The sequence below is a fragment of the Tauraco erythrolophus genome, chromosome 1, assembly GCF_009769465.1.
Source record: "Tauraco erythrolophus isolate bTauEry1 chromosome 1, bTauEry1.pri, whole genome shotgun sequence".
NCBI lineage: Eukaryota > Metazoa > Chordata > Aves > Musophagiformes > Musophagidae > Tauraco > Tauraco erythrolophus.
In genome coordinates this window covers 7,494,461-7,516,149 of record NC_141465.1, presented here as the reverse complement: position 1 = coordinate 7,516,149, position 21,689 = coordinate 7,494,461, and the positions used below count along the sequence as shown (strand labels likewise).

The 21,689-nt window shown below is 45.7% G+C and overlaps 1 protein-coding gene across 1 annotated transcript; it reads left to right on the top strand.

Annotated features, from left to right (window-relative positions):
* Positions 1 to 276: 276 nt before the first annotated feature.
* On the top strand, positions 277 to 17,283 carry LOC104384203 (protein spire homolog 1-like). Its single transcript, XM_086622800.1, has 16 exons — positions 277 to 517; positions 1,315 to 1,346; positions 1,843 to 2,007; positions 3,045 to 3,170; positions 3,456 to 3,521; positions 6,389 to 6,550; positions 8,673 to 8,758; positions 9,230 to 9,342; positions 9,786 to 9,910; positions 11,228 to 11,327; positions 11,860 to 11,999; positions 13,161 to 13,289; positions 14,637 to 14,701; positions 15,542 to 15,569; positions 15,977 to 16,119; positions 17,097 to 17,283. The coding sequence occupies exons 1-16, from the start codon at positions 277 to 279 to the stop codon at positions 17,281 to 17,283; spliced, it is 1,908 nt and encodes a 635-aa protein (XP_086478926.1).
* The last annotated feature ends 4,406 nt before the right edge of the window (positions 17,284 to 21,689 follow it).

Below are 21,689 nucleotides of genomic sequence, written 5' to 3'. Positions count from 1 at the left end.
TAAGTACAGTTTTTACAGTCTTATCTTCTGTTTAGGTTCCATTTTGTCACATACTCTGTTTTCTTTCAAGGAGTCTCGTACAAACACAGATTAAAGTGGTGTCCCTTTAAAAAGGTAGAGCAAAATTGGCATTAATGATCACACCTGTAGCGACGAGACGTGAGAGCAAACCAGGAGGCAGAACTGATAAAAGGCTGCTCTGAGCACTTGTTTGTCCTGGGAAGGGGAGTGTTAAGCTTCCTAGGCTAAGAGTGGAGATGAGAGGTAAATGTGAAGATGGAGTCTCCACAGTGTGAGCTGAAGATCGCCAAGGTCTCTCTAGCTGAGGTTCTGAGGTGTTTTGAACATCCTATAAGCGAGGAGCAAGCCTGGGCTATCTGCTTTCAGTGTTGCCGTAAAATGGAGCAGTTGGCTCAGGGGCTGTACCCACCACTCCATTCTGTGTTCATAAAAGGTCCTGGAAGCATCTTTGTCCATGCTGATGGTACTGCTTCCTTCAAGGTGTACCACAAGTCTGGTAAGAGCATAGCTAGTTGTGGGTGCTAAGGGCTGTTCTTACAACTGGCTGAAACGTGGGGACAAAGCAGGAAAGGTTGGGTTTTTTTCTTTTTTTCTTTCCACCTCTCACCTCTCTGTATGTTGTCATGAGGCTGTTCTGCTGCCTATGCTTCATTTCAAAGGACTGAGATGAGCGCTAATACAGATATACAGCCTACTAATTTTTCTAATAGTGTTCTAGCAAGTCATTTGGTTCTAGGGAATAGCTGGGATGAAAGTTTGTTGCCACTTATGTTATTTGAAATAGTCTGAGGCTTTATTGTATGTCCTGCTCTGTTCATCTTCCAGTGTGCGATTCCTTTGTTATAGTAACTCTTGCTGCAGATCTATGATTGACAGTTTCCCTTTTTTGTCACTATGTGTAGCCAGCAAGTGGTAACAAGCTTTGTCTCATGCACCGCTTAGTTGCGCTGCTGCGCTAGGCTGACTCTTCAAGGACAAGAGTGGATAATAAAGAATGAGCAGAAAGATCCAGCGCCTTCCTTGCAGTTAGATATCCATTAGCGAACAAAGAAAGTACCCGGCAGCAGGTAGTTTGAGGCTAATGCTCAAAATAAGAAGAGTATCCTGTGTTGCTTTCCAGGAGTCCCTAAATATAGTCCTCCTTTCCCCAGGAGGGACTGACCTTAGTCAGAGGGGTTTGCTTCCTTATTACCAAGAATTCTTCCTGTTTCTCTCTCTTGGCAGGGATTCTAAAAGCCGTTTATCAATGCCTACGCAGTCATCTTTCTCCTCCTCTCTTTTTTTCCCTTTCAGATGTTGGCAGCATTCAGCAGTCAGAGGACAAGGTGAGCCTGCATCTTCACCTTTGTGTGTGTGCACAGATATCATTCTGCTGTAGTAGAAGGCCAGCTCATGAAATGCAGATGTCTAGGTGTTGAAACTATCAAGGTGCTTAAATTTGCTGTGCCCTGAGAGAGTGACTCTGCCCCCTGCAATCTGGAAAATGAAACAAAATGCTAGGACTGAACTCAAGCAAAACAATGGGACTGGGAAACAATGTGCACAGGTGCTCCCTGTTGTAGAGTGGCCCACAGTCTTTGTCCTTAATAAAAGATAATTTAGAGGTGTTAGATAAGGTCATTTTAAAGTTTAAACCAGCTTGTTTATAGAGTACCTCAGGGCACCCCATGAGCATCTAGCTGCCTGTTGGGCCTTTCTCGTCTTGAGAGATGTGCTCAGCCCCGAGGGGCAGTGGAGGGTACACACATGGATGGGAAGTGAGAGCTGTGAAGTTCTCCGTGATGCTTTGTGCTGTACTGCTTCCTTGATCTCTGTCTGCAGCTGCTGGAGTACTTGGGAGTGGTGATCTATGAAGCCCTGGACTGGGGAATCGACAGCCAAGTGGAGCGAGAACTGAGTCATCCTTTGGAGAAACTGCTGTGCCTCATGTTGAAACTGGATGACGAGGCAATGAAACCAGCAGTCACCCTGCAGGATGTTATCAAGGTTTCCTTCTTCCCACTTAGTATATTAGTAAATATAGTAAATTAGTAAATATAGCTGCTTTAGAGGAGTGGATGGAGCAATGCTATTAACCAAGGGGCAAGACCATTTCTGGGAAAAAGCTGGGTAGCTTGTTGGAGAACATAGAGGGAGCACACGGCTTTCCCATCAGAGGGAAAAGGAAAAACAGTCTTAGGTGCATGCAAGTGCCTATGGAAGAGGATTAAGGAGGAAGACTGAGCATGGCTCTCACACAGCTGTGTCTATGAAGTCCTTCTGTACATAGTCTCCAAATTCGATACATAGATACTGAAAAAAGTCACTTGTCCATAGTATTCAGTTTCTGCAAGAGCTGGGATTTGAATGTCTCAGATCAAATATTTTTCTCTCAACTAGGATTTAAAGGTATGAGAAACTTCCTGTGTCTCAGTCTATATGGGGGAGTGGAAAAGAACAGGGCAAATGATTCCACCTGCTGTGTTTTATTGTGCTTGGTCTGCACTGGAGGCTTCCCCTTCCAGGTTCTTATTTCAAAGCACATCTTATGGAGAACAAGATATGTAAATTACACAGCTACTAACATTATTGTACATATAAGATTGGTCATCTTGCTGCTTCATTCCTCTGCATCTGCAATAGGAAAAAAAAACACAAAAGGGCTGTGATGAAGAGATTTTTTAACCATGGATTGAGAGAACTAACTCTTGCTTTATCCATCCATTTCAATATCCCTTTTAAATAAGGGGACAAGGGGCAATGGATTTAAGCTGAAAGAGGGGAGATTTAGATTAGATATAAGGAAGAGATTTTTTACATTGAGGGTGGTGAGGCAGTGGAACAGGTTGCCCAGAGAAGTTGTGGATGCCCCATCCCCAGAAGTGTTCAAGGCCAGGTTAGATGAGGCTTTGGGCAACCTGGTTTAGTGAAGGATTTCTCTGCCCATGGCAGGCGGGTTGGAACTAGATGATCTTTAAGGTCCCTTCCAACCCTAACCATTCTATGATTCTATGATTTATGATAAATAGCTGCACTTTTTTCAGGCCTGTGAGGAGCACTTGTCTGGGCCTTCTGAGGCTACTAGCCATTATGAAATGACCTGTAGGAGTCTATTTACTGAATATATGGAACTTCAGAAGCTTGTGACCATCATCCAGACTTCCAAAGAGGTACATTTGGGATTGCCTCTTAGCTGCTATTCCCTCCACCTTCACACACTCAACTAGTTCTAAAGTAACCTTCCTATCACACTAGAAATGGAATACCTAGCTGAAGGTCTGTTTTCACGATGTGAAAGGTTACTGTCTGCACTGTATCAGTAATTTACTGTAGTTTTTGAAAGTTTGGGTGTTTGGGGCTTCTAAGCTTTTCAGATTAACATGAGTAATTTGTACTGGGTAGAGAGGAAATCACTCAACAGTGCAAGGTAATGACTTCATATGCTTGCTTCTCAGCGTCTGAGAAAAATGGATGTGGAAGATTTGGTGGAAAAGCCCCTTCAGAAGAAGGAAAAATACTGGGTAAGAGATTTAATTCCTTCATTACGGGGAGTTGGGGTTTTTGTCTACCTTGGCTCTATGAGGCTTTCCATTGACTCTTCTATGAAAAGTAGAGCTTGAACACAAACAAAACTTCTTCGATTGTTCAAGACCTTCAGTAGTTAAAGATTTGTCTGCAAAACAAGCTGGAGGGTGAACTTGAAGTTAAGCTATTTCATGTGTTAACTTCATGTAGGCATTAATTCTACCCAAAGAGTGTCTTTGTGGTTCAACTCAAACCACTTGTAAAGATGAAGTTGGAGGCAGTCTTTGGAATAAGTGTCCACAAGTAGTTACTAAGGCTGTTTCTTCCTGCAAATGAGCCCCAAACTCCAGCTCTCGGCAGTAACTGACACCTGCCAAAAGCAATCTGTTCCTTTCTTGTAGCTGGACTGAAAACTCCTAGAGAATTGTTCTGTTGGTGGTAGTACTAGGGTAGACTAGTTCACTCTTACTATGTGGGATCTGTTGTGGTTCAGGGCTGTAAGGGATTGAAGGCCAGTAGCTCTGGCCATCTTTGTGGCTGTGCAGCTCCAACCAGTCAAAGGGGTGGAGGAGGGTGAGGTTAAAGATGTAGCTTCTACTTTCTGCCTTTCCTGTTCTTCCATAGACCTTGGACTGTGTTTGGGGCAGAGAAAGCAACTTATTCTCTTCTTTTCAAGGCCCTACACAGCCAGGGCTCAATCAGAAACAAATAGCTCTTCTGGCTGGAGCTTGGCCCAGCATAAACAACTGCTCTGGAGTCTGTGGAGACAAACAGCAAGCCCCGAGAGACTTGTGAACTCACTCCCTTTGTCTAAATAGCACTTGCTTTGAAGCGTGCTCAAACTATTCGTATGAAAATGTTTGTGAAATGTGTGTTTGGGCATATTCTCAATTTTGTGATCTATTAAAATAAACTGGCAAGTTGTCTCAAACCACAAACTCATCAACTGCTATAGCTCTTTTCTGCAGGGAATACATGAATAACTGCATGGGCTTTGCTGTGTGGCCTGAAGGCCAGTATATTTGGCCTCGCTCCTTCAGTAGACGCAAATTCCAAAAGCAGGATGTCTGTTGCAAATCCTCTGCCTTTAGTTTCTAAGTCCCTAAGCACCAGTTGATTGCATCGCCCTGACAAATTCTTAAGTTTAAAATAACAAGGATGCCAACTTGACTGGGATCCCACAGATTAGAGCTGATGCCTTGAGCAGTGCTGAGCAGCTAATGCTCTTTATGGACCGTGGTTTTTCACGTTGACTGCTGCAAAACAGGCTTTCAGAAGCACAGACCACAGCTTAAAAGCGTGCAGGGTTGTACAGTTTCAGCAGAGTTTATCCGTACATGTCACAAGACAGTCTTCACATTGCAGTCTAAGCTGTGAGACCTCTTAGGAGCACAGCCGTCTTAGCACTCATCTGTTGAACTGAATGCAGTAGGTTTGAGGCATTGTAGCATCTTGTGTTGTGTTACACAGGTGTGGAAAGTTTATGTGGAGTTTGACAATACATGGGATGGCCCAAGTAGAACAATTGCAGTGATCCAGTCAGTAGGGAAAGAAAAATACGAGTGATAATGGTGTCACCTACTTCTGAAAAATGTTTTCAGTGTACAAGTTGCTCTGAAATGGCCAGCTTGTCCCAAAACTAATGTGGTAATATTACAGTACAGATGTCTCTCTTCAGGTAGTGTCTTTGAGTCAAGTTCTGTCACCATGTGAAATACAACTCTAGAGAGTGCAAATGGCTCAAGATAAGCTGTTTCAAAGGTCTCTAATACTGATCGGTTTGCCCAGAGACTTTTGTGTGTTCTCCTACACAATAATAAATATAGCCTGGGAGTTATCACTAGTATATGGTCACTCTCCAACAGTTCTAATTTTCTGGAGTTGAGGTATGACTGTACCAAAGCCAGGCTAAAACAATCCAACAAAAAAACCTGTCTCCTTGAAGGCGGTCATCAGTCAGAGCTTGTGTGAGACTCTTCTGATATCATACCAAGCTATCTGAAGGGATAAGTTGAGAGAAGATGCTTCTTGCTGTAAGTGGAAAAGGAAGAGGAGTCTAAGTCAGAAGCTTTGTTCTGAGGCAGTTTTAAAAAATGCTTTGCTTCCCTTTCTTTGTTTATAATACAATCACTGGTTCTTACTCAATTTGCCGTTGGGATCCAGATAAGCTGTTGACTTAGCACTTCCATTACAATGTTGTCCAAACATGCTATTGAGTTGATTTTTTTTTTTTCCCTGTCTGTAACTTTTCTTGGGTTATAGTGCATGCCTGAGCATCCTCACATATTAATACAGGAACAGAATGAACAGATGTCAGAGTTATCGGCTTGTGTCTTCAGGCTGAAACTGCTAACATATGCTGCTGTGAAGGTTAAAGTATGAGATCCATTTCCCCTCGTCTTCCTCTTTTGTTTGTGGGCCCTTCAACCTTTGGTTTCTGAAAGTTCAGAGGATTTTAATGGTAAGATTTGGGATTTCATTCCCAGTGTTTCCTAGAGTCCAATAATATGAAAAACTCTGGCCCCTGGAGCACTTGCAGTAAGTTGGTATTCAAGAAAATGGGTCTAGCTACCTGGCAGCAGAAACCATGTTTCAGTGAAGTACATTTGTAAAGTTAATGACAAAATTCAGGAATGAGCCTGGCGAGCCAGCTTTCTCGTTGCAAGTTAACTTCTGTAAAGAGGAGCAATTCTCTGTTCTGGTACAGTGCCCTGATCTGTGAGTGAGTTGCAGGGGGTGTTAAGGACACATGTATTTCTGAATGACTTCAGTTGCTAGGTATGCCCTGTTACACAGAGGAGAGGGGATGCTGCTCTGTTCGTTCTAGCCAGCTGTTGACTTGGCCCTCACTGGTTTCTCCTAGGCATCCCTGTGGCCCAACATTATCCATGAACTGCAGAATGGTGCCAAGCTGCGCAAGGCTACTGAGCGACCACAGCATCACATGCCTCCGAAAGAATGTGTCCGCTCTCCCTATGAATTACTTTTAGATGATATCCAACGCAAGAGGTACACTCTTCGGAAGGTGAGTGACTGCAGTCAACAGACAACTTTGAAACCACCTGCTCTACCTCATTTCTAAGCAGTGTTTGTTGCGACCTCCTCTAAAAGCCCGTCTCTCTCAAAGGTATTTCCAAGTCTGGAAGTGTCTGGATCTCCCTCTCAGCTGCAGCTCAACATTAGATCACTCTGTTTGTCCACCCACTTGCTTCATTTCCAGTACCTTTTAAATTCAGAGGTAGCCAAGCTTTCATGAAGCTGGATGGTAAACTTTTTCCCCATCCAGGGGTCGGTCAGCTGCTCCCTTCCCTGGAGCAATTACAGTGGCTTGCACACAACAGTTTCATGAAACAGACCCTTGCCTGCTTATGCTTTCCAACTTGGACACTTGTGTCCTCCCAGGCTTCTTGAGCTGAGCCTGGCATCTCTTACTAGTTTCCTTGCCTTCCCAGATGTTGTGGGATGTGTGCAAGTGAGGAAGCACTTCTGAGCAAGTTCTTTACTCAGCCTCAGGCAGAGGTACAGCAGGCAGGCAGTGTACACAAGCTACTGCAGGAGTGAAGTCAAGGTAAAAAAACCAAAGCCCCTTCCAGGGACAGCTGCTGTACTGACTGGAGTGGTAGGGGCTTCCAACAGTGTGGATGGTTGGTGAAGGTGACCAGATACAGAAACGTCTGGGGTGTCTCTAAAGGCTTGTGATGCTGTTTGCTTGCTGCAGCTGGAGCTGGGAGCGATGAGCAGATCTAAAACATTGGCGTAAGGCTTTGTGGCATTGGCGTGCTGTGCAAACAGACGTCTTGGCAGAAGATGAGACACAACTCTAGTCGTAATAAAGAGCGATATTTTAAAAAGTGAAAACTTTGCATACCACGCTAGACATCAGCCTTTTTTTCTCCTTGTTTGTGCTGCTAGAGCACAGGGGGTTTGAAAGCCTCAGCTAAACAATGCTCTATAAAGGTGCATTGACTGTGGCTTTTCTTCACTGGCTCCAGCCTTCAGATAAGGCTTTGATACTTCTCTGGAGATGATATCTTGATTGATGTATAGATGAATAATAGGAGAAAGGAGAGTATACACCATAATTACTTGTATTGCCATGTACTGTGTATCAACGCACTGTGCAGTGCAGAACCATAACTCAAGGTGGCAGGATAAACTGAGTCTTGATTTCGTTTTTCTTTCTTTTTTTTTTTTTTCCTTCTGTGGTCAACGAGAAGCAAAAATGTGTTTGAAGAGTAGTAGTCAGAAATGCTAGAAGAAAGCATAGACTGCTATTGCTCAGGTCTTTGTGAAGGCTCTTGAACAAGGATTTCCCCATCTGCAAAGCTATATTAAAGCTTCTCTAGCAAACAGCGGTCTAATTTGCAAATGAATGAAAACACAGCTAGTGTGGGAAACTGCAGTGTTGTTCTACCTGCACTCCCACGTGTTCTGAAATGGTACACACAGAGAATGTAAATGGCATAGCCTGAAAGTAAGAATAAGTGAAAAAGGCAGCTAAAGATGTGCAACTTGACATTTTTGTCAGTTCTCCCCTATGCAGCAAGCACAAGGCTTGATGAGGGAGACAGTCTGCCTCACATGAATACCTGCCCTGCAGTTCTGTCTTGCTCTTGTTCCTAGTTTATGCAGGGCTGTAAGCCGGTCTCTGGGGCTTACGCATAGAAGTCATATATCTGCCAGCTTACACATACAGCTGCCTGCTCCTACGGCTCTTGTTATAGTCTTATTAACCCATTCACTTACTCTCCTTCCTGGAGCTGAGTTCTCACTGATTGATATGAGGTGACCATGCTGCTTGTCAGGATCACTCCTGATGCCAAAATCTGAGTACAACGTTTCCAGTGGCTGCTCAGAGCAGTCCATGAGCTGCTGGGGCTAGAAGGCTGTATGCTGCTTGTGCAAGCCTCAAAGGGGGCTGTGCAGCGCTTCTGGTTGCCTCTAGTTTGTCACAGGCAAATCTGTCTACCAAAAACCCAGGTAGGTAAACATCCTTGCTCTACATTTCCCAACTTGGTTTTGTTATTTATTCCCCACCTCCTCCATTCCTAAATCCTGACTCAAGTCACTCACTGTGCCACTGAATGGGAAGGTGTAGCAGGAGTAGAGAAAGAACTATTGCTTAAGCATAATTCCTGCTCTTTCAGGTGATCATCGAGCGAAAAAACAGGACCCCCAAAGTTGATGTAGCTACTCCCAAGCCTCATCTAAAGCCGGTAGGTGGCCTGGTGCTGCATGTAATGATAGCACAACAAGACGATTCTGGAGTTGACAGGACAGTTTCTAGGAATATAGAGCTAATGACTTAGCTACTGGTTTGGATTTGGGAGGGCAATATATTGACCATACTTAACTTTTGGGCAGAACCTCCTGCCAAAACATGGGATTAGGAAAATAGGAGGTGATGTCTTCACAGTAGAAAAATGATCAATCTCCCTACTTCCTTTTCCATTTGAAATGTTTTGTGGTCCTGAAAGTACACCTGGAGTTCTCAGTTTCAAATTTGAGAGTAGCTAAAGTATTCTACTGTGCATTATCCAAAGGTTCTCTCATGTGTCTCCTGTGCAGACCCCAGTGCCCTCTTGTGTGAGAGGTGCTTGTAAAACAGTGCCATTGTTGAAAGGATAGTTCTGTCACCACTGGTCTCCTTGCTCTATCCACTGGCTCTTTTAGGTGCTATGCTTTGCCTGCAGGTGCTGGAGAGGAAGCTGTGTGTGCCATGGGAGTCCAGCCAGCATGAACAGCTCATGGCAGAAATAAAACAACCACAGAAGCTTCAGTCAGCAGCAGCAAGGGAAAATAGGAGCAGGCCCAAAGGTACCTGCTACAAAGTGACCTATCAAGCATGCAAGTGAAATCGATGTTGACTAAAAATAATGGGTGGCCTTTGGAATGAAGGCCCACTTATCTTTTCCATAGCACGTGTAATGCAATGGAAGTAGGAATGCAAATTTTGTGTAGTAAAGGTGGTATGGCGTAAGAATAGTTCTTTCTAGAAAATCTTTGTGGCTTATTAAGACTCAAAAGATGTTTCAGCGTACCCTTGTTTTTATGGATGTTCAGATTTGTCTGTCCACTAAGTGAGAGAACAGGATTTTGACCATTACCTAAAACGAAAAGATTATGTAACTACCAAGACAAAGTCTAGCCAAATCTGAAATTCTGATGTGTAGGTATCAAATTTGCTATTTTCTTGTCACAGCATGATATCTTATCTCGTCTATGTGTGTGGGGTCTTTTGTTTCCCCTCTACCCTGCAGAAGTGCTTGTGACGCCAAATATTGCCTTGAAACCTCCAAGAGATAGTTCTTCAACTCTCCAAGACACCGGCACCGAGTGCAAAATTGTCAACGCTACAAGACAGCAGCTGGGACCAGGAGTTCAGGTACGGATTTAATTGAGAGGTCTCTGGAGAAGCACAAGCACTTCAGGCATTAGATCTGCACACACACGGCCTGGAATGTCAGGTTCAAATCCTAGTGTGGGCAGTCTTGTCTCTCAAAAGTGAACGAATGTGATACTATTAGGTTCACTGAAGTACTTTCCTCTGCAGAAGCTCATACCATATTTAAACATTGCTTTTAGTGGCATGACTGCAGCCTAAAGAAGCAAGGTCTACTCTGGCCTCTTAAAACTAGATCCTGCAGAAGTTTTAATATGCATAGGAGTTTGGCCAATATGGGCCAGAATTATTCCCACTCTTATCTCACAGTGAGGTGTTTGATGCTAGATGTATTGATGTATTTGCACTTTGCATGGTATGTGAGCTTGTGGAAGGAAAACTTTTCAGGAAGCAACTTCACTGGTGAATTCCCACTCTTCTATCTGTGGAGCAATTTTGGGAGCACCATCCTTCAATAAACCATAATACAGAGTCTTTAGGTTCTTTTAACTCCTGGCTTAATCATGAAAAGCTGGACAGCTTGGTTCTGGGACTCAGTCTGGGCATATTCAGAAATTCTGTGGAACAGAACTTAAGCCCTAACGCATCATGTCTAGCACAGATGCACTGGCATGCAAACAGGAATCTGTTTTCTGTAAACATTTCTGTTTGAAATGAAGTTGCTTAACTGAGAAAAACGGATACGAATGAATAAAAGTAGAAAATCTTAGCTATATTTGCACAAGTCTGTGCTACTTGTAGGAATGTTCAGCATTTGAGAACCCTGTTGTTGACGTGTTCTTCTAAACTAGAAGGACCTTTGTACGGAGACTAATATAATAAAATTTGTTTTCTGCTTTTGTAGAGAGGCTAGAAAATGCTGTTGAGATACAGCATTGGGTTTGAGTTGGCTTAGTGGGGCGCAGTCTCTTGAACTGTTCTCTGATGTTGCTACATGTGAGCTGGAGCTGAGAAAATGGTTCCGATGTACTCTGAGAGTTGTATAGGGAGCACTTTGTGGAGTTGGTTTCTGAACAAATGAAACTTTGGGACTACTATTATCTGCACTGAACTTGGATGAGAAAGAAGAGATTAATTTGAAATTTCAGTAGCTTGGCTGGAGCTTTCTGGTTGCAGCGGGGAATTAAGTTGCGATTACCTCTTGGAATACAAAGTTGCTAAACGTACCACACTAATTGCTCTCTCTGCTTCACTTTTGGCTGAGCCTTGAACATTTCTGGTCTTCTGGGTATCCCGGGTTTTGTTTAGCAGCAGCACTTCTGAGGGAGTGGGCTTGGTGTCTGTTGCATGCATCTTAAGAACATGCTGTCCTCTGATCTACAGGAAACCACTCCCAGGCGGCCTTCCAGCACCTGGCCTGCCTCGACCAGGTCATCAGTAGTATCCTGCGACAGCACAGGTCAGTGCACTTCTAGCTGCACATCTAAACAGGTGACAAAGTGCAGTCAGTGGCCTGCTGGGTTCCCAAAGCCTTAGACTGGGCTCACTATGCACTTTCTCTATGATCACCTGAAGACAATTTACAGGAGAAGCTCCAACACGAAGTAATGAGTCTGGGGAGATGCCCTTAGAAAATCATTCCTCTGCAATTGACTGAAGCTTGTATAGCTCCTGCAGCTTCAAAACAATGATAGTATGTCCCCAAAGGCCTAATTGGAATTCACAGTAAAAGCTAAATGAGTGTTTTGAATATCCAAGTAGGAAGTGCACCACTTGATTTTATTAAACTAAATGGTGTTAATGAAGCCTCATCACTGCCTACTGACAAGCATAATTACTGTAACCTCTGTGATCTGAGCTGGTGGGGAGAGATGTAAGCCTTGCTGCCTTCAGAAGGCAGTGTAGTGCTCTTGAGCGTTCAGCTTTTGGGGTGAATACTTAGAAGCTGCCACTTGGTTTTCTACACCCTAAAACTCTCTCTTCCTATCCAGGTCTTGCTGCAAATTGCACATGTCCTCCCATGAGTGCACCCACACTAGGAGACGTTAAACCTAATGGTTTCCAACAGCAGCTGCCTCCTTACAGAGGAAGGTCCACATCTTTAGAGAGAGGCCTTCAAAGCAAGGAACATGTAAGTCTGGCATGTCAGCTAGGAAGCCTGGTCTGATTCATCTGGTAATGACCAGAGCTTGCACATTGATCCTCGTGCAAGCAGTAAGCTTGTTCTTTGTTTTTTTATCTTAGGCCATATTGTATATTGTTCTTAAGTTGGGATATTATTCTCTCCTTGGAGACATCTTAAGAGAAGAGTGGATGCTGTAGTGTCCTTGTGGAGGCTTCCCAGTTTGATATGAAATAAAGTTGTTCCTCATACAAGAAGAGAAAAATACCACTGCATTACTTGAATGTGTCTGTCAAGGCTTCCTCAAGCAGACTAGTTGGTGGTGGAACTGTCCTGCTTTCTCCATCTCCCCTTATCCTTTCTAGATTTTGATGTGTTCACAAACATCTTTTAAGCTGCAGTAAAGGGAACAAGTGGTTGATAAAACGTAGATAGCACAGCATGAGTGACTTTTAAATGTATGCAGTACTGAAGTCGTCAGGCTCTGAATGACTGCTGTGGGTGCAATGCTGGGTTTTTTGTGCTTCTGTGCAGCCCTCTGAATCATGGCCTAGCCCTGTTCTGCCCTGACAAGATTGCTGTGCCCTTGCCTCCTCCTTTCCTTCTGCATCGCTCCCTGCCCTGCCCTGGCAAGTCTCTAAACCGACCATAACTCTGTGTGACCTCTTTGCCCAGCAGTGTGGTGGGGGATGCAGGTGGGTTGGGCTCCCCATCTGGGGATAGAAGCACCATCTCTCCTGGTTGACCACTAGGCCATAGCTGCCATTTGTGTGGGGCCAGTGGGTCTCAGGAAAGAGGACGCAAGAGAGCGTTGTGCTGTGGAAAGGGAATCCTGTAGCTCGGAGGCGCCAGTGTGCATCTGCGCTGCAGTCTGTACCAAAGGGTAGGTTTCCCCAAAGGCTGGCTCTGGAGATGGTATTAACTACTGTGACGACCGTGGGACCTGCTTCCCTAATGAGGTGTCAGGAAGCTGCTTGAAAACTACAGCAACCACTGTAGTAGTTTCTCTGCTAGTATTGTCAGAGTCAACTGATGTTCTCTTATCACTGGCAAAACTGAGTTTTGGGAACAAATGCTCCTGAGGCTTTTAGGACCCAGTTTTGAAGATGACCTCCCCAAATAACTGCTTCCTTCAGCTTTCTCTGATGCTTAACTCCTATCTTTCGATAGGACTGTCCCTTTCCTACCAAGTGGTCATCACCAACCATTGCTGAGCTTATTGGAACCAGATATGCAATGATGGTGCTGGAAGGGCAAGGTGTCTTCCAAGGAGGTAGTGGTGTCTTTCCAAGAGCAAAGGTATGTTTCCTCTCCTTCTCTTTGTGCTGTCCTTGCATTCTCAAAAGCTGGCTGGCTTCATGGCCCTCAGTGCTGAACTGCTGAGGTGCTCTCTGCTTCAACTTGCCCTGTTCATACAGCTGATCTGAGTTCGGCCCTAGGCTGTAAAAATCTTTTGTTACTTGTTTGGTAATGGCTTCTAATCAAGCTAAAGTTGTGTAAGTTGTGTAGAAAATAACCCAGCCTTTGCTTGATACTTCTTGACTGTTCTTTCCACACTAGGAGAGCTGACTGCCATGACTGTTGGCCAGCTCTGAAATCTCGAAGTAGTTAATTGAGATTTGGGACTGCTAAATAGTGAAACAAAGGCTCTTAACTCAGGCTCTCACACTTGAGCTGTGCTGACTCAAACCACCTTGCTGGGTAGACACAAAGGTTGGGGAGATGAGGGGGACAGGGAGTGACCTGCAGGACTGTTCACTGCCCACTCTGCTCAACTGCTGGCTTATTCACCGAGTGCCCTTTAGAGGGTGTTGCAATCAGCTCCTCCGAGCAGATGTGGTGAGTACAAGCCCTTTGCAACACAGATGTGAGGAAGTAGGTGCTACTTGGCTTAGGGGTCAGCTTCTCGCCCTCACGTATTTAGCAGTATAGACAGAGCCAAAGGGTGCTACTAGCAGAGCTTTGCTACTTCCACAATCTGTCTGATGCTCCTGAGACTGAATCCTGGTTTTCTTCTCACCTTACTTACCAGTCCTGCTTTAACTTGCCGGCTCTCTGCCTGTTCTAAAATGGCTCTCTTACCCTCTTTGTGTTCTTGCTGCTGAAGTGTTCTTTTTATCTTTCTCGAGCTCTACTTCTCAAGATAATATCACTTCTGACTGCCAGCTGTGTATGAATGTGTTCTTTTTTATAAAGTTCAAGCGACTCATCAGCTTCCTTATGACTCATTTTTTGCTTCAGGATTGGATTCAAATTTGCCCTGACTTAATCTCTTTGGGATTGCTGCAGTCTACCTCAAAGAATGTCTCTCTTCTTCCCTCTGTCTTAACAAGCTACTGTTACACTCTTGCACAATACAACTATTGTTTGCTCAAGAGCCTTTTTTTAAACTCCTGTTGTCTGGCAGCTGCCCCAAACCTCTGCATCATAAAAACACTGGCCTACATGTAAGACTCTTTTTTTTTTTTTTTCCTTTTTAGCTTTTAATTCCTGTGCCTTTGCTGTCCTTTATTGGACTTCTGTATTGTATCTGGATCTAAAGCCTTTAGAACGTTGGTTTACATGCCTGCTCTTTGGCAGGCAGTGGATACTGTTGGTACAAGGATATTTCCAATTTGCATTCACAAGTAACTTTCCTTTCCACAGATCTGTTTCAGCTGCCATAAGCAGATGTTTCTTAAGTGGCCTTACAGCTGTTACCTCTGTAGCAGGTGAGCTGGTACAAAAGGACTGAATGAGGAGGGAGAAAAGAGTGAAAGAACAGTGCTGAAAATACTCAGTATTCAAACAGTTCTAGTAGTGGGTAGGAACGGGTTGCTGAGCCCTTCAGTTTAGCCTTACTGCACAAGCCAGGCTGAAGTGTCTACAGCTGCAGAGGATGTGGAAAAACTTGCCTCTGAAGTGGTATCTCAATTTTAACTCTTAGTACTAAGCTGGCAATAATCAAATTTACTGTGCAAGTATTAGATTCAGTTTCTCTGAGATCATTCTCTGCATTTTGCTTTAAAGTTTGGATTTAACTTCAGTCAAGGGCTTGAGCAGGTTCTGGGAGAGGCTCTTTGCCACAATCCTCTATTGGGGACTGAAAAAGTGAACTCCAGGCCCTGTGACTGGGAACAGAGTTGGACCTACTTGTATCCAGTTATTGTCAGAGGTTTTGAGTTCATGGGAGAGGAAAAGAGGAACTTCAAGCACCTTAAGGTTCACTTAAATCCATTTGAAGCAGCGGTGAAGCACTGAATTGATGATAAGCAACAAGTAAACAACCACTGGGAGTTGAGTAACTGTCTGGTGGTAGTGCTGGGTGAAAAGTAATGGGCATTTGCAGATAAAGCCTTCAAGCTATGGATGCTGACACATTTCAGAAGATTTAAACCAGGATAAATAGTAGGGCTGGCAAACTGAACAGAGGAGTTCTAAGCTTGCTCACTTTGCCATCAAGTGATTGTGCCACAATCAGAAGACTGACTTGGGAAAGTCATCCTGAGCTGCAATATTGGTACCTGCTGAGCTTTACTCAAATGATAATTCTGAGAACTTTTTTCTCTCAGTGTTGTCTGCCGTGACTGCTGCATCAAGGCAAGTCTAGTCTTTATAACAGCATATGGGTTTTTTACATTTTCTGTTTTCTCTGCACCTCACTCAGTCATGGGAAGCTTCCTTTCATTCCACTGGTACCTCAAATCTGCCTTGTAACTTGTTTCTAAGAAAACAGAGGGAATATTGCAAGGTGCAAAAGCAGCCAGGGTGCCACAGACATCTGTTGTCATACTCAGCTAAAACAACTGTGGTGGTTCTTTCTTTCATCCTGTGTAAAGTGGTTGGGATTACTCTGTGCTCTATTTATACAAGGGTCAGAAAGTTCACTGCATTAATGTCTATCTTCTAAGTGCACCAATAAATCAATTGCATGCCATGCAAATTTTCCTTCTAAGAAGGAGGATGTGTTTCCCTGACAATTCAGGTGACTTGTGTTGTGATTCTAGATATCCATGCCCTTCAGAACATGTGTACATCTCCCTCTTCACTTCCTAAAACTTTTGAGACTCTCCAGGGAGGAGAATCCAGCTACTCAAGAGCAGAAGAGCACAGAGTTGCTGCACGAAATAGAGCACTGGAAGTGTTTTGGGTAAGCTAGGACAGGGATATTCTGTTTTTACCTTGAAAGATGTTACCAGTTACTTGTATATGTAAGTCTACAAACATGCAGACAGCAGTATGCAGTAGTATGCTGGTCAGCTGAATGTTATGCTGAATGACAGCTTTAACCACAGGTCTAAATAGTCTACAGTTCTCTGGAAGTATTGTGGGTTTTCGATGACCAAAAGGGAGAACATGTAGGTGCCCCGAAACCCATTTTGCTTTTTAGCAACCACGCTTCCGACTTGGATTCAGAAGTGTCCATATTACCCCAGGCAACAGCTTCATTTGCATGAGAATTTCCAGACTCCGTTATATTGTCCCCTGCAGCTGGGGATCTGTCACTACAACCCAGGAGTAGCCCCTTTATACCTAGAAGTAAAGTACGCTGATGGTCTCAAGTGTAACTGACTGAAGAGTAATGCCACAAATGGTTTCTCAGTCCCTCCACACGCATACAGACACCCTTTCTTTTTTTTGGCCTCAGACAGAGAACTATTTCAAAAAGAGCTTTTGACAGTTCTGAGTGGAAAAGACAGACCTTGTGGGTATAAGTGCAATATCTAGGACTGGAAACATACATTATCTCTCTAAAACCATTCTTTAATGTAGCCAAAATAGTCACAGCAGTTTCTGGTTCAAAGGCTTGTACTTCAGTTGCCAAAAATCAGGGGCAGTGTTCACGACTGAAGTTAGCTATGTGGGGCAGTGGTTTGGTCTGGATCAGCCAGAGATGACCATTAGCCCTTTGGCTGATGTACCATCAATAGAGAGAAGGTGTCAGTAAATGAAGCTGCCCTAGTGCTTAGTAGCCTTCCTAAGTGGAGCTGACTGCTCTGTTGAGCTCACGCATTTAGCTGAATCACTTGTTGGATCATGCATGGGGGAAGGGTGGAAGGGCACCTTGCCCTCTAACAGAAGCCTGGATCAGCTTTGCTGCTTTTCTTTTTCCCTCTTCCACTCCAGTGTACCCATTATTTTGGAACCTCATTGCCTAGCACAGCCTCTGTGCTGTTACACAGGGACGATGGCAGACTGGCGGACTGCAGACATCTGTATGCGATGTGAGCAGTATCTGTTGAACATGGCTTCCAGTCAACAGCAGAGCATCCCTCTCAGGAGAACTTCCTGGCCTTTAACCAAACTGGAATGACTCTACCATGCATTTCTCCTGTCACTTGTTCTGTACCTGGAGTATATGAAACAACTTTATGCGCCTACTGACATAAAGAACTGAAGAAAAGACCTCCCTGCTGGTTTGCCTAAGCAGGAAGCATAGTCAGTATTTATGTGTGGTGAAGTATTATGAAGCTTCATGGTTTTTAGAACTGTTTTAATTCTTTTTATGTGTCTTTGGGGAAAATAAATGTTGAAGCACTATCACGCCTCTAGCATTTCCTCCTTTGCACCTGCAGTTGTCACTGCTCTGTGGCACTGTTTGCATGCATTGCTGAGCAGACTTTGCCCTATGTAATGACTACAGGGAAATTTTTAACCTAAAACCTCTGTTCCTGAGAGGCTTGGACAGTGGAGCTCTCAGTTATGTGATCACATCACTGTGCATTTTGCTAAAAAAGCACTTAAAACTCACTGCTCTGATGCACGTAACGCTGCAGCGATGTCTGTCAGGCAGCCTGCTCAGTTTGCTTGCTTAGGAAGCTTGCTTTTGATTTGGCTTTTGTCTGTGTGCTGTCCGTGCCTTGCCACCAGAGCTCTCTGGTGCATGTCACTGAAGTACCTAGTGTATCTTACTGCCATCATCACCTGAGGGACAGATGGTTATTCTCCAGAGATTCTTGCTCTTTGTATTGGTCTTAAGCTAAGCTAAACTGGACTATTACAGCATATGATGTTCTAGAAAAATAAAGTTTTGATAAATTCTTTGTGTGGTTAAAACAAAAAATGGGATGTTTTATAGTATGTCTGTTTCTCCCCAGGAATTGCCTGTATGGAAAGGGTGTAGGTGCTCTGATGAAGTTTTCCCTGGTGTGTTTTGCAAGGTCTGGATAGACAGTATTGAAGGATATAATGGCCTTGTAGCTGGAATGAGTCATGCTGAAGAAAATAATGGCTGGGAAGGGACAGTTCCTCTAGATATAGGAGAAGGGAAGAAAGACATGTTTAAGCTGAGCCTGAGGTCTGCATCCAAACTGCCAGAGGGTCAATACCTCCAGCTGACTTGTGCTGGCCTAACTGCTTCCTCTAAACTGCCTGTCTGCAAGCTGAGGTCTACTTGCAGGTTTGGGCAAGCTCTGCAAGTAAATGAATGTGGGGGAGCTGGAGCCTGTGCTTCCTTTTGGAGCAAGTTCAAGTGTTCCTCTTCCTTCAGTCAATTAGGAGGGGTGCAGCCTGCCTGCCCAGGTCCTCTCCTGCATGGGCTAATAGCTGGTGCTGCTGGGAGGCACATCCATATCAGGCAGGTGGGCTCCTTGCATGCTGCAGGGAATGACAGCCAAGCCACAGCTGCGCTTGCTGGCAAGATGGGTGCTGCATGGGGCTGGGGGCATGAGGTGCTCTTGGATGCTTGCTGAGTGAGGAAGTTTAGCTAGAGCTAGAAATGAGCTGAGATCAGCCTGTTCTGATTACCGTGCAAGCCCAAAATGCTTTTTCAAGAGCCTGAATGCAGCAGTATGGAGAGAAGGTATTGGTATAGCACTGAGGTAGACTTCAGTTTACCTGGAGAGCAAAGGTGGTTCTAGGTTCTGTCTCTTGCACATCTGCTGTGGTGCACATGGGCTCTTTTTACAGACTTCCCCTTTTCCTACCTTGTGACCACGAACAGGGTGAGGAAATGCCCTCACTGCACAACAAAGAGGCAAAGGGGTGGGGGGCTGTATGGATGCTAGGGAATAGCCTGACCTTCCCTGCTTATCTGTGATCTAGTGAGCTGTCAGGAAGACCCATGTTCCCATCACTCTTTTCTACTATACTGGTTGCACTGGACCCTGAGAGGGCTAGTAAAACCTCTGTCCCCTGCACAGGTGCAACATCTTGTCCTTCTTCAACTCTGGTGTGCAGCCATTGCTCCTGGCCACAGCAAGTCATGACAGCTTGTGAGGACGGGCTTACTAGAAATGTACATCTGTTCAAACACAGCCACAAGAGCCTGGTCATCTTTCTCGAGCCAAGGAGAGCCCTTCCAAGGGAGTGGAGACTAGGCCTTGCCTGGGAGCCACGGAGTGCAGAGTGGAGCAGACAGGCAGCCTGAAGGTAGGGTGCAGAGTGGGAGACTCCCATGTGGAACAGGTCTGGGACTAAGCCTTAAAGGCACCAAGAGCAGCACTTCCCAGGGTTGTGGAAGCAACTGTGCAACACCTGTTCTGTTCAGAGCCCCTGAAAGGTGATGGTTTTTGGAGGAGAGCCTTCTCTGCAAACACAGGGCAGGATTTGACCTCTTTTCTAGTCTTGCTGGTTCTTCTCATCATACGGACCAGAGCATTCCCTGCTCAGAGTGAGCTGACTCTAGTTAGTACTGTTGTGTTTGGCTGAAACTTGTCTTTGGACATAAGGACCTTCTAGTGTTCTCCCTCTGCTGCAGAGAGCAGCCTGCCTCCAGGCTCTGCGGCTGGGGCCCTTCACACGGCCTGTAGTGCCTCAAAGCACAGCTGCAGTCTTTGGTCCTATCCCAGCAGGGAGTCATGACTGAAAAATGGGAAAAGAAGTCTCATTACTACTACTGGTAAAGGCAGGAGCTCGGACTGGGGCACGGGGAGCAGAGGAGGGAGATGTGTCTAGGTGAGCTTACTTTCATCTTGTTCCCTCCTCGGGCCGGCTCCGTGCCCGCCGATCTCTGGCGCCAGCGGGCGGCATGGCGGGGCTGAGCCCAGACAGCTTTTACTTCAGCACGGGGCCCCCGAGGAGCGGCCCGCCGAGCGCGGCGGCTCGCCCAGCTCGGTGCGGAGGCGGTGCGGCCCCGCGCCTCGCCGCGGCACCGGCCGGCAGGGCGCGGCGGCCTCCGGGCGCACGGCTCCCGCCGCTTCCTGTCCCTTTCCGCGGCTCCCGCGCGCTCCGGGCCCGCCCCCCGCGGCAGCCAACTGCCGCCTCCCCGCGCCGGCAGGGGGCAGCCGCGGGCCGCGCCGCCGCGGGGCTGTCCGCGCGGAGGGGCTCCGGGCTCGGTTGTCGCCGCTCAGGGAATGCGATACCTGTGTCCCGTCCTCGTTTGTTCTCGCTCTTTGGTTTGTCCCGCGTCGCTGCTCCGAGGCCCGGTCCTGGGAAGGTCCCGGTGCGCGTTTCCCGCTGCGACAATGGGCCCAGCGGTGGGGAGGCGGGGGGTGGCTGAGGCGAGGCGAGGGGGAAGCGGGAGCTGTGGGCCCAGGACAGCCGGGACACCCGGCGCGGCAAGCAGGAGGCTGTCGGTGAGGTGAGGAGCGGGAGAGGCCTGACTGCGGTAAGGCTGTGCGGCTGTCGAAGGTGTCCGGTGTTCCGTGCTTGAAGCCAGCTGGGAAACACATCGAAGCGGGTACAAACCTACTTGGGCGACCTCCCCCAGGGCCCCGCTGCCGGCAGCTGCTTTTTCAAGTGAAAGGTGATTTGGGTGGGGTCTCACCCCACTGCTGGTTCAGTTCGGCTTAAGGGTTTTTTTTCTTTTGTTATAAAGGGCAAACGTAAGGATGTAATATTTTACGCATGAAATAAAACTCTAGATGTGGTGTTGGGCAGGATTAGGTTTAAAAACTATGTGGGCAAATTGGGGAAATGGTGTGGAAGAAACAGGAGGCAGTTGAATAAGGATAAGTGGAAGGTCGTACACTTGAGCGGAAATACGAACTCCCCAAGTATAGAGGAGGGAGTGATGGGTTAAATAGCAATTCTTCAGAAAAAGGATCAAAAGCTGAATGCGAGTCACCTATGTCATGGTGTTGAGGTGATGGAAAATAAGTTGAGGGGAGATGTGGAGTAATTGGATCCAGCCCAGCGGAGAGCAGAGAGAACGAGCAGAAGTCAAGAAACCGTTACCTACTGGGGAAGCCTGAAAGAACTGAAATTCTCTAACCCAAAGGAGGAGAGAACTCAAGTCTTTAAGCACATAAAAGGAATCTTTGCTCCTTGTCTGTGATGGAGAAGAGGAAAAAAAAAGAAAAAAGAAGGCTTAAGTCACAGCAGGAAAGACTCAATTTAGATGTTAGGAAAAACTTTCTAATGACAGGGATAATAAAGAATAGACTGCCTGGGGAGTGGAGAGCTTTGAGATCAAGTTAAGCAACATCTGTCAGGGATGTCCGAGGTTTAGGTGATCCTGCCTTGGGTTAGCAGGATGGACTGGTCTGACCTTTCAAGGTCCCTTTCAGCCCTAATTTTTCAGTGGTTCTGCGGGCCGACATTAATCTTCTTAATGGTATTTAAACAGTCAGCAGCTTCTCTTGAGTAACTGCTAGCAAGTCTCTTCTCTTGCCTGCGGTTTAAAATTAACTTAATTTCCATGCATCACTTTCACCCTCCAGCTCCCAAGTCCTGCATAGCAAACCAGCAGCTGAATTCCTTGACTGCTTGTCAGTACCTTCCTTGCAGCTCTGTAGCTATCCACAATGAAAAAGAAGGGATAGAAATGGTGCATATCGG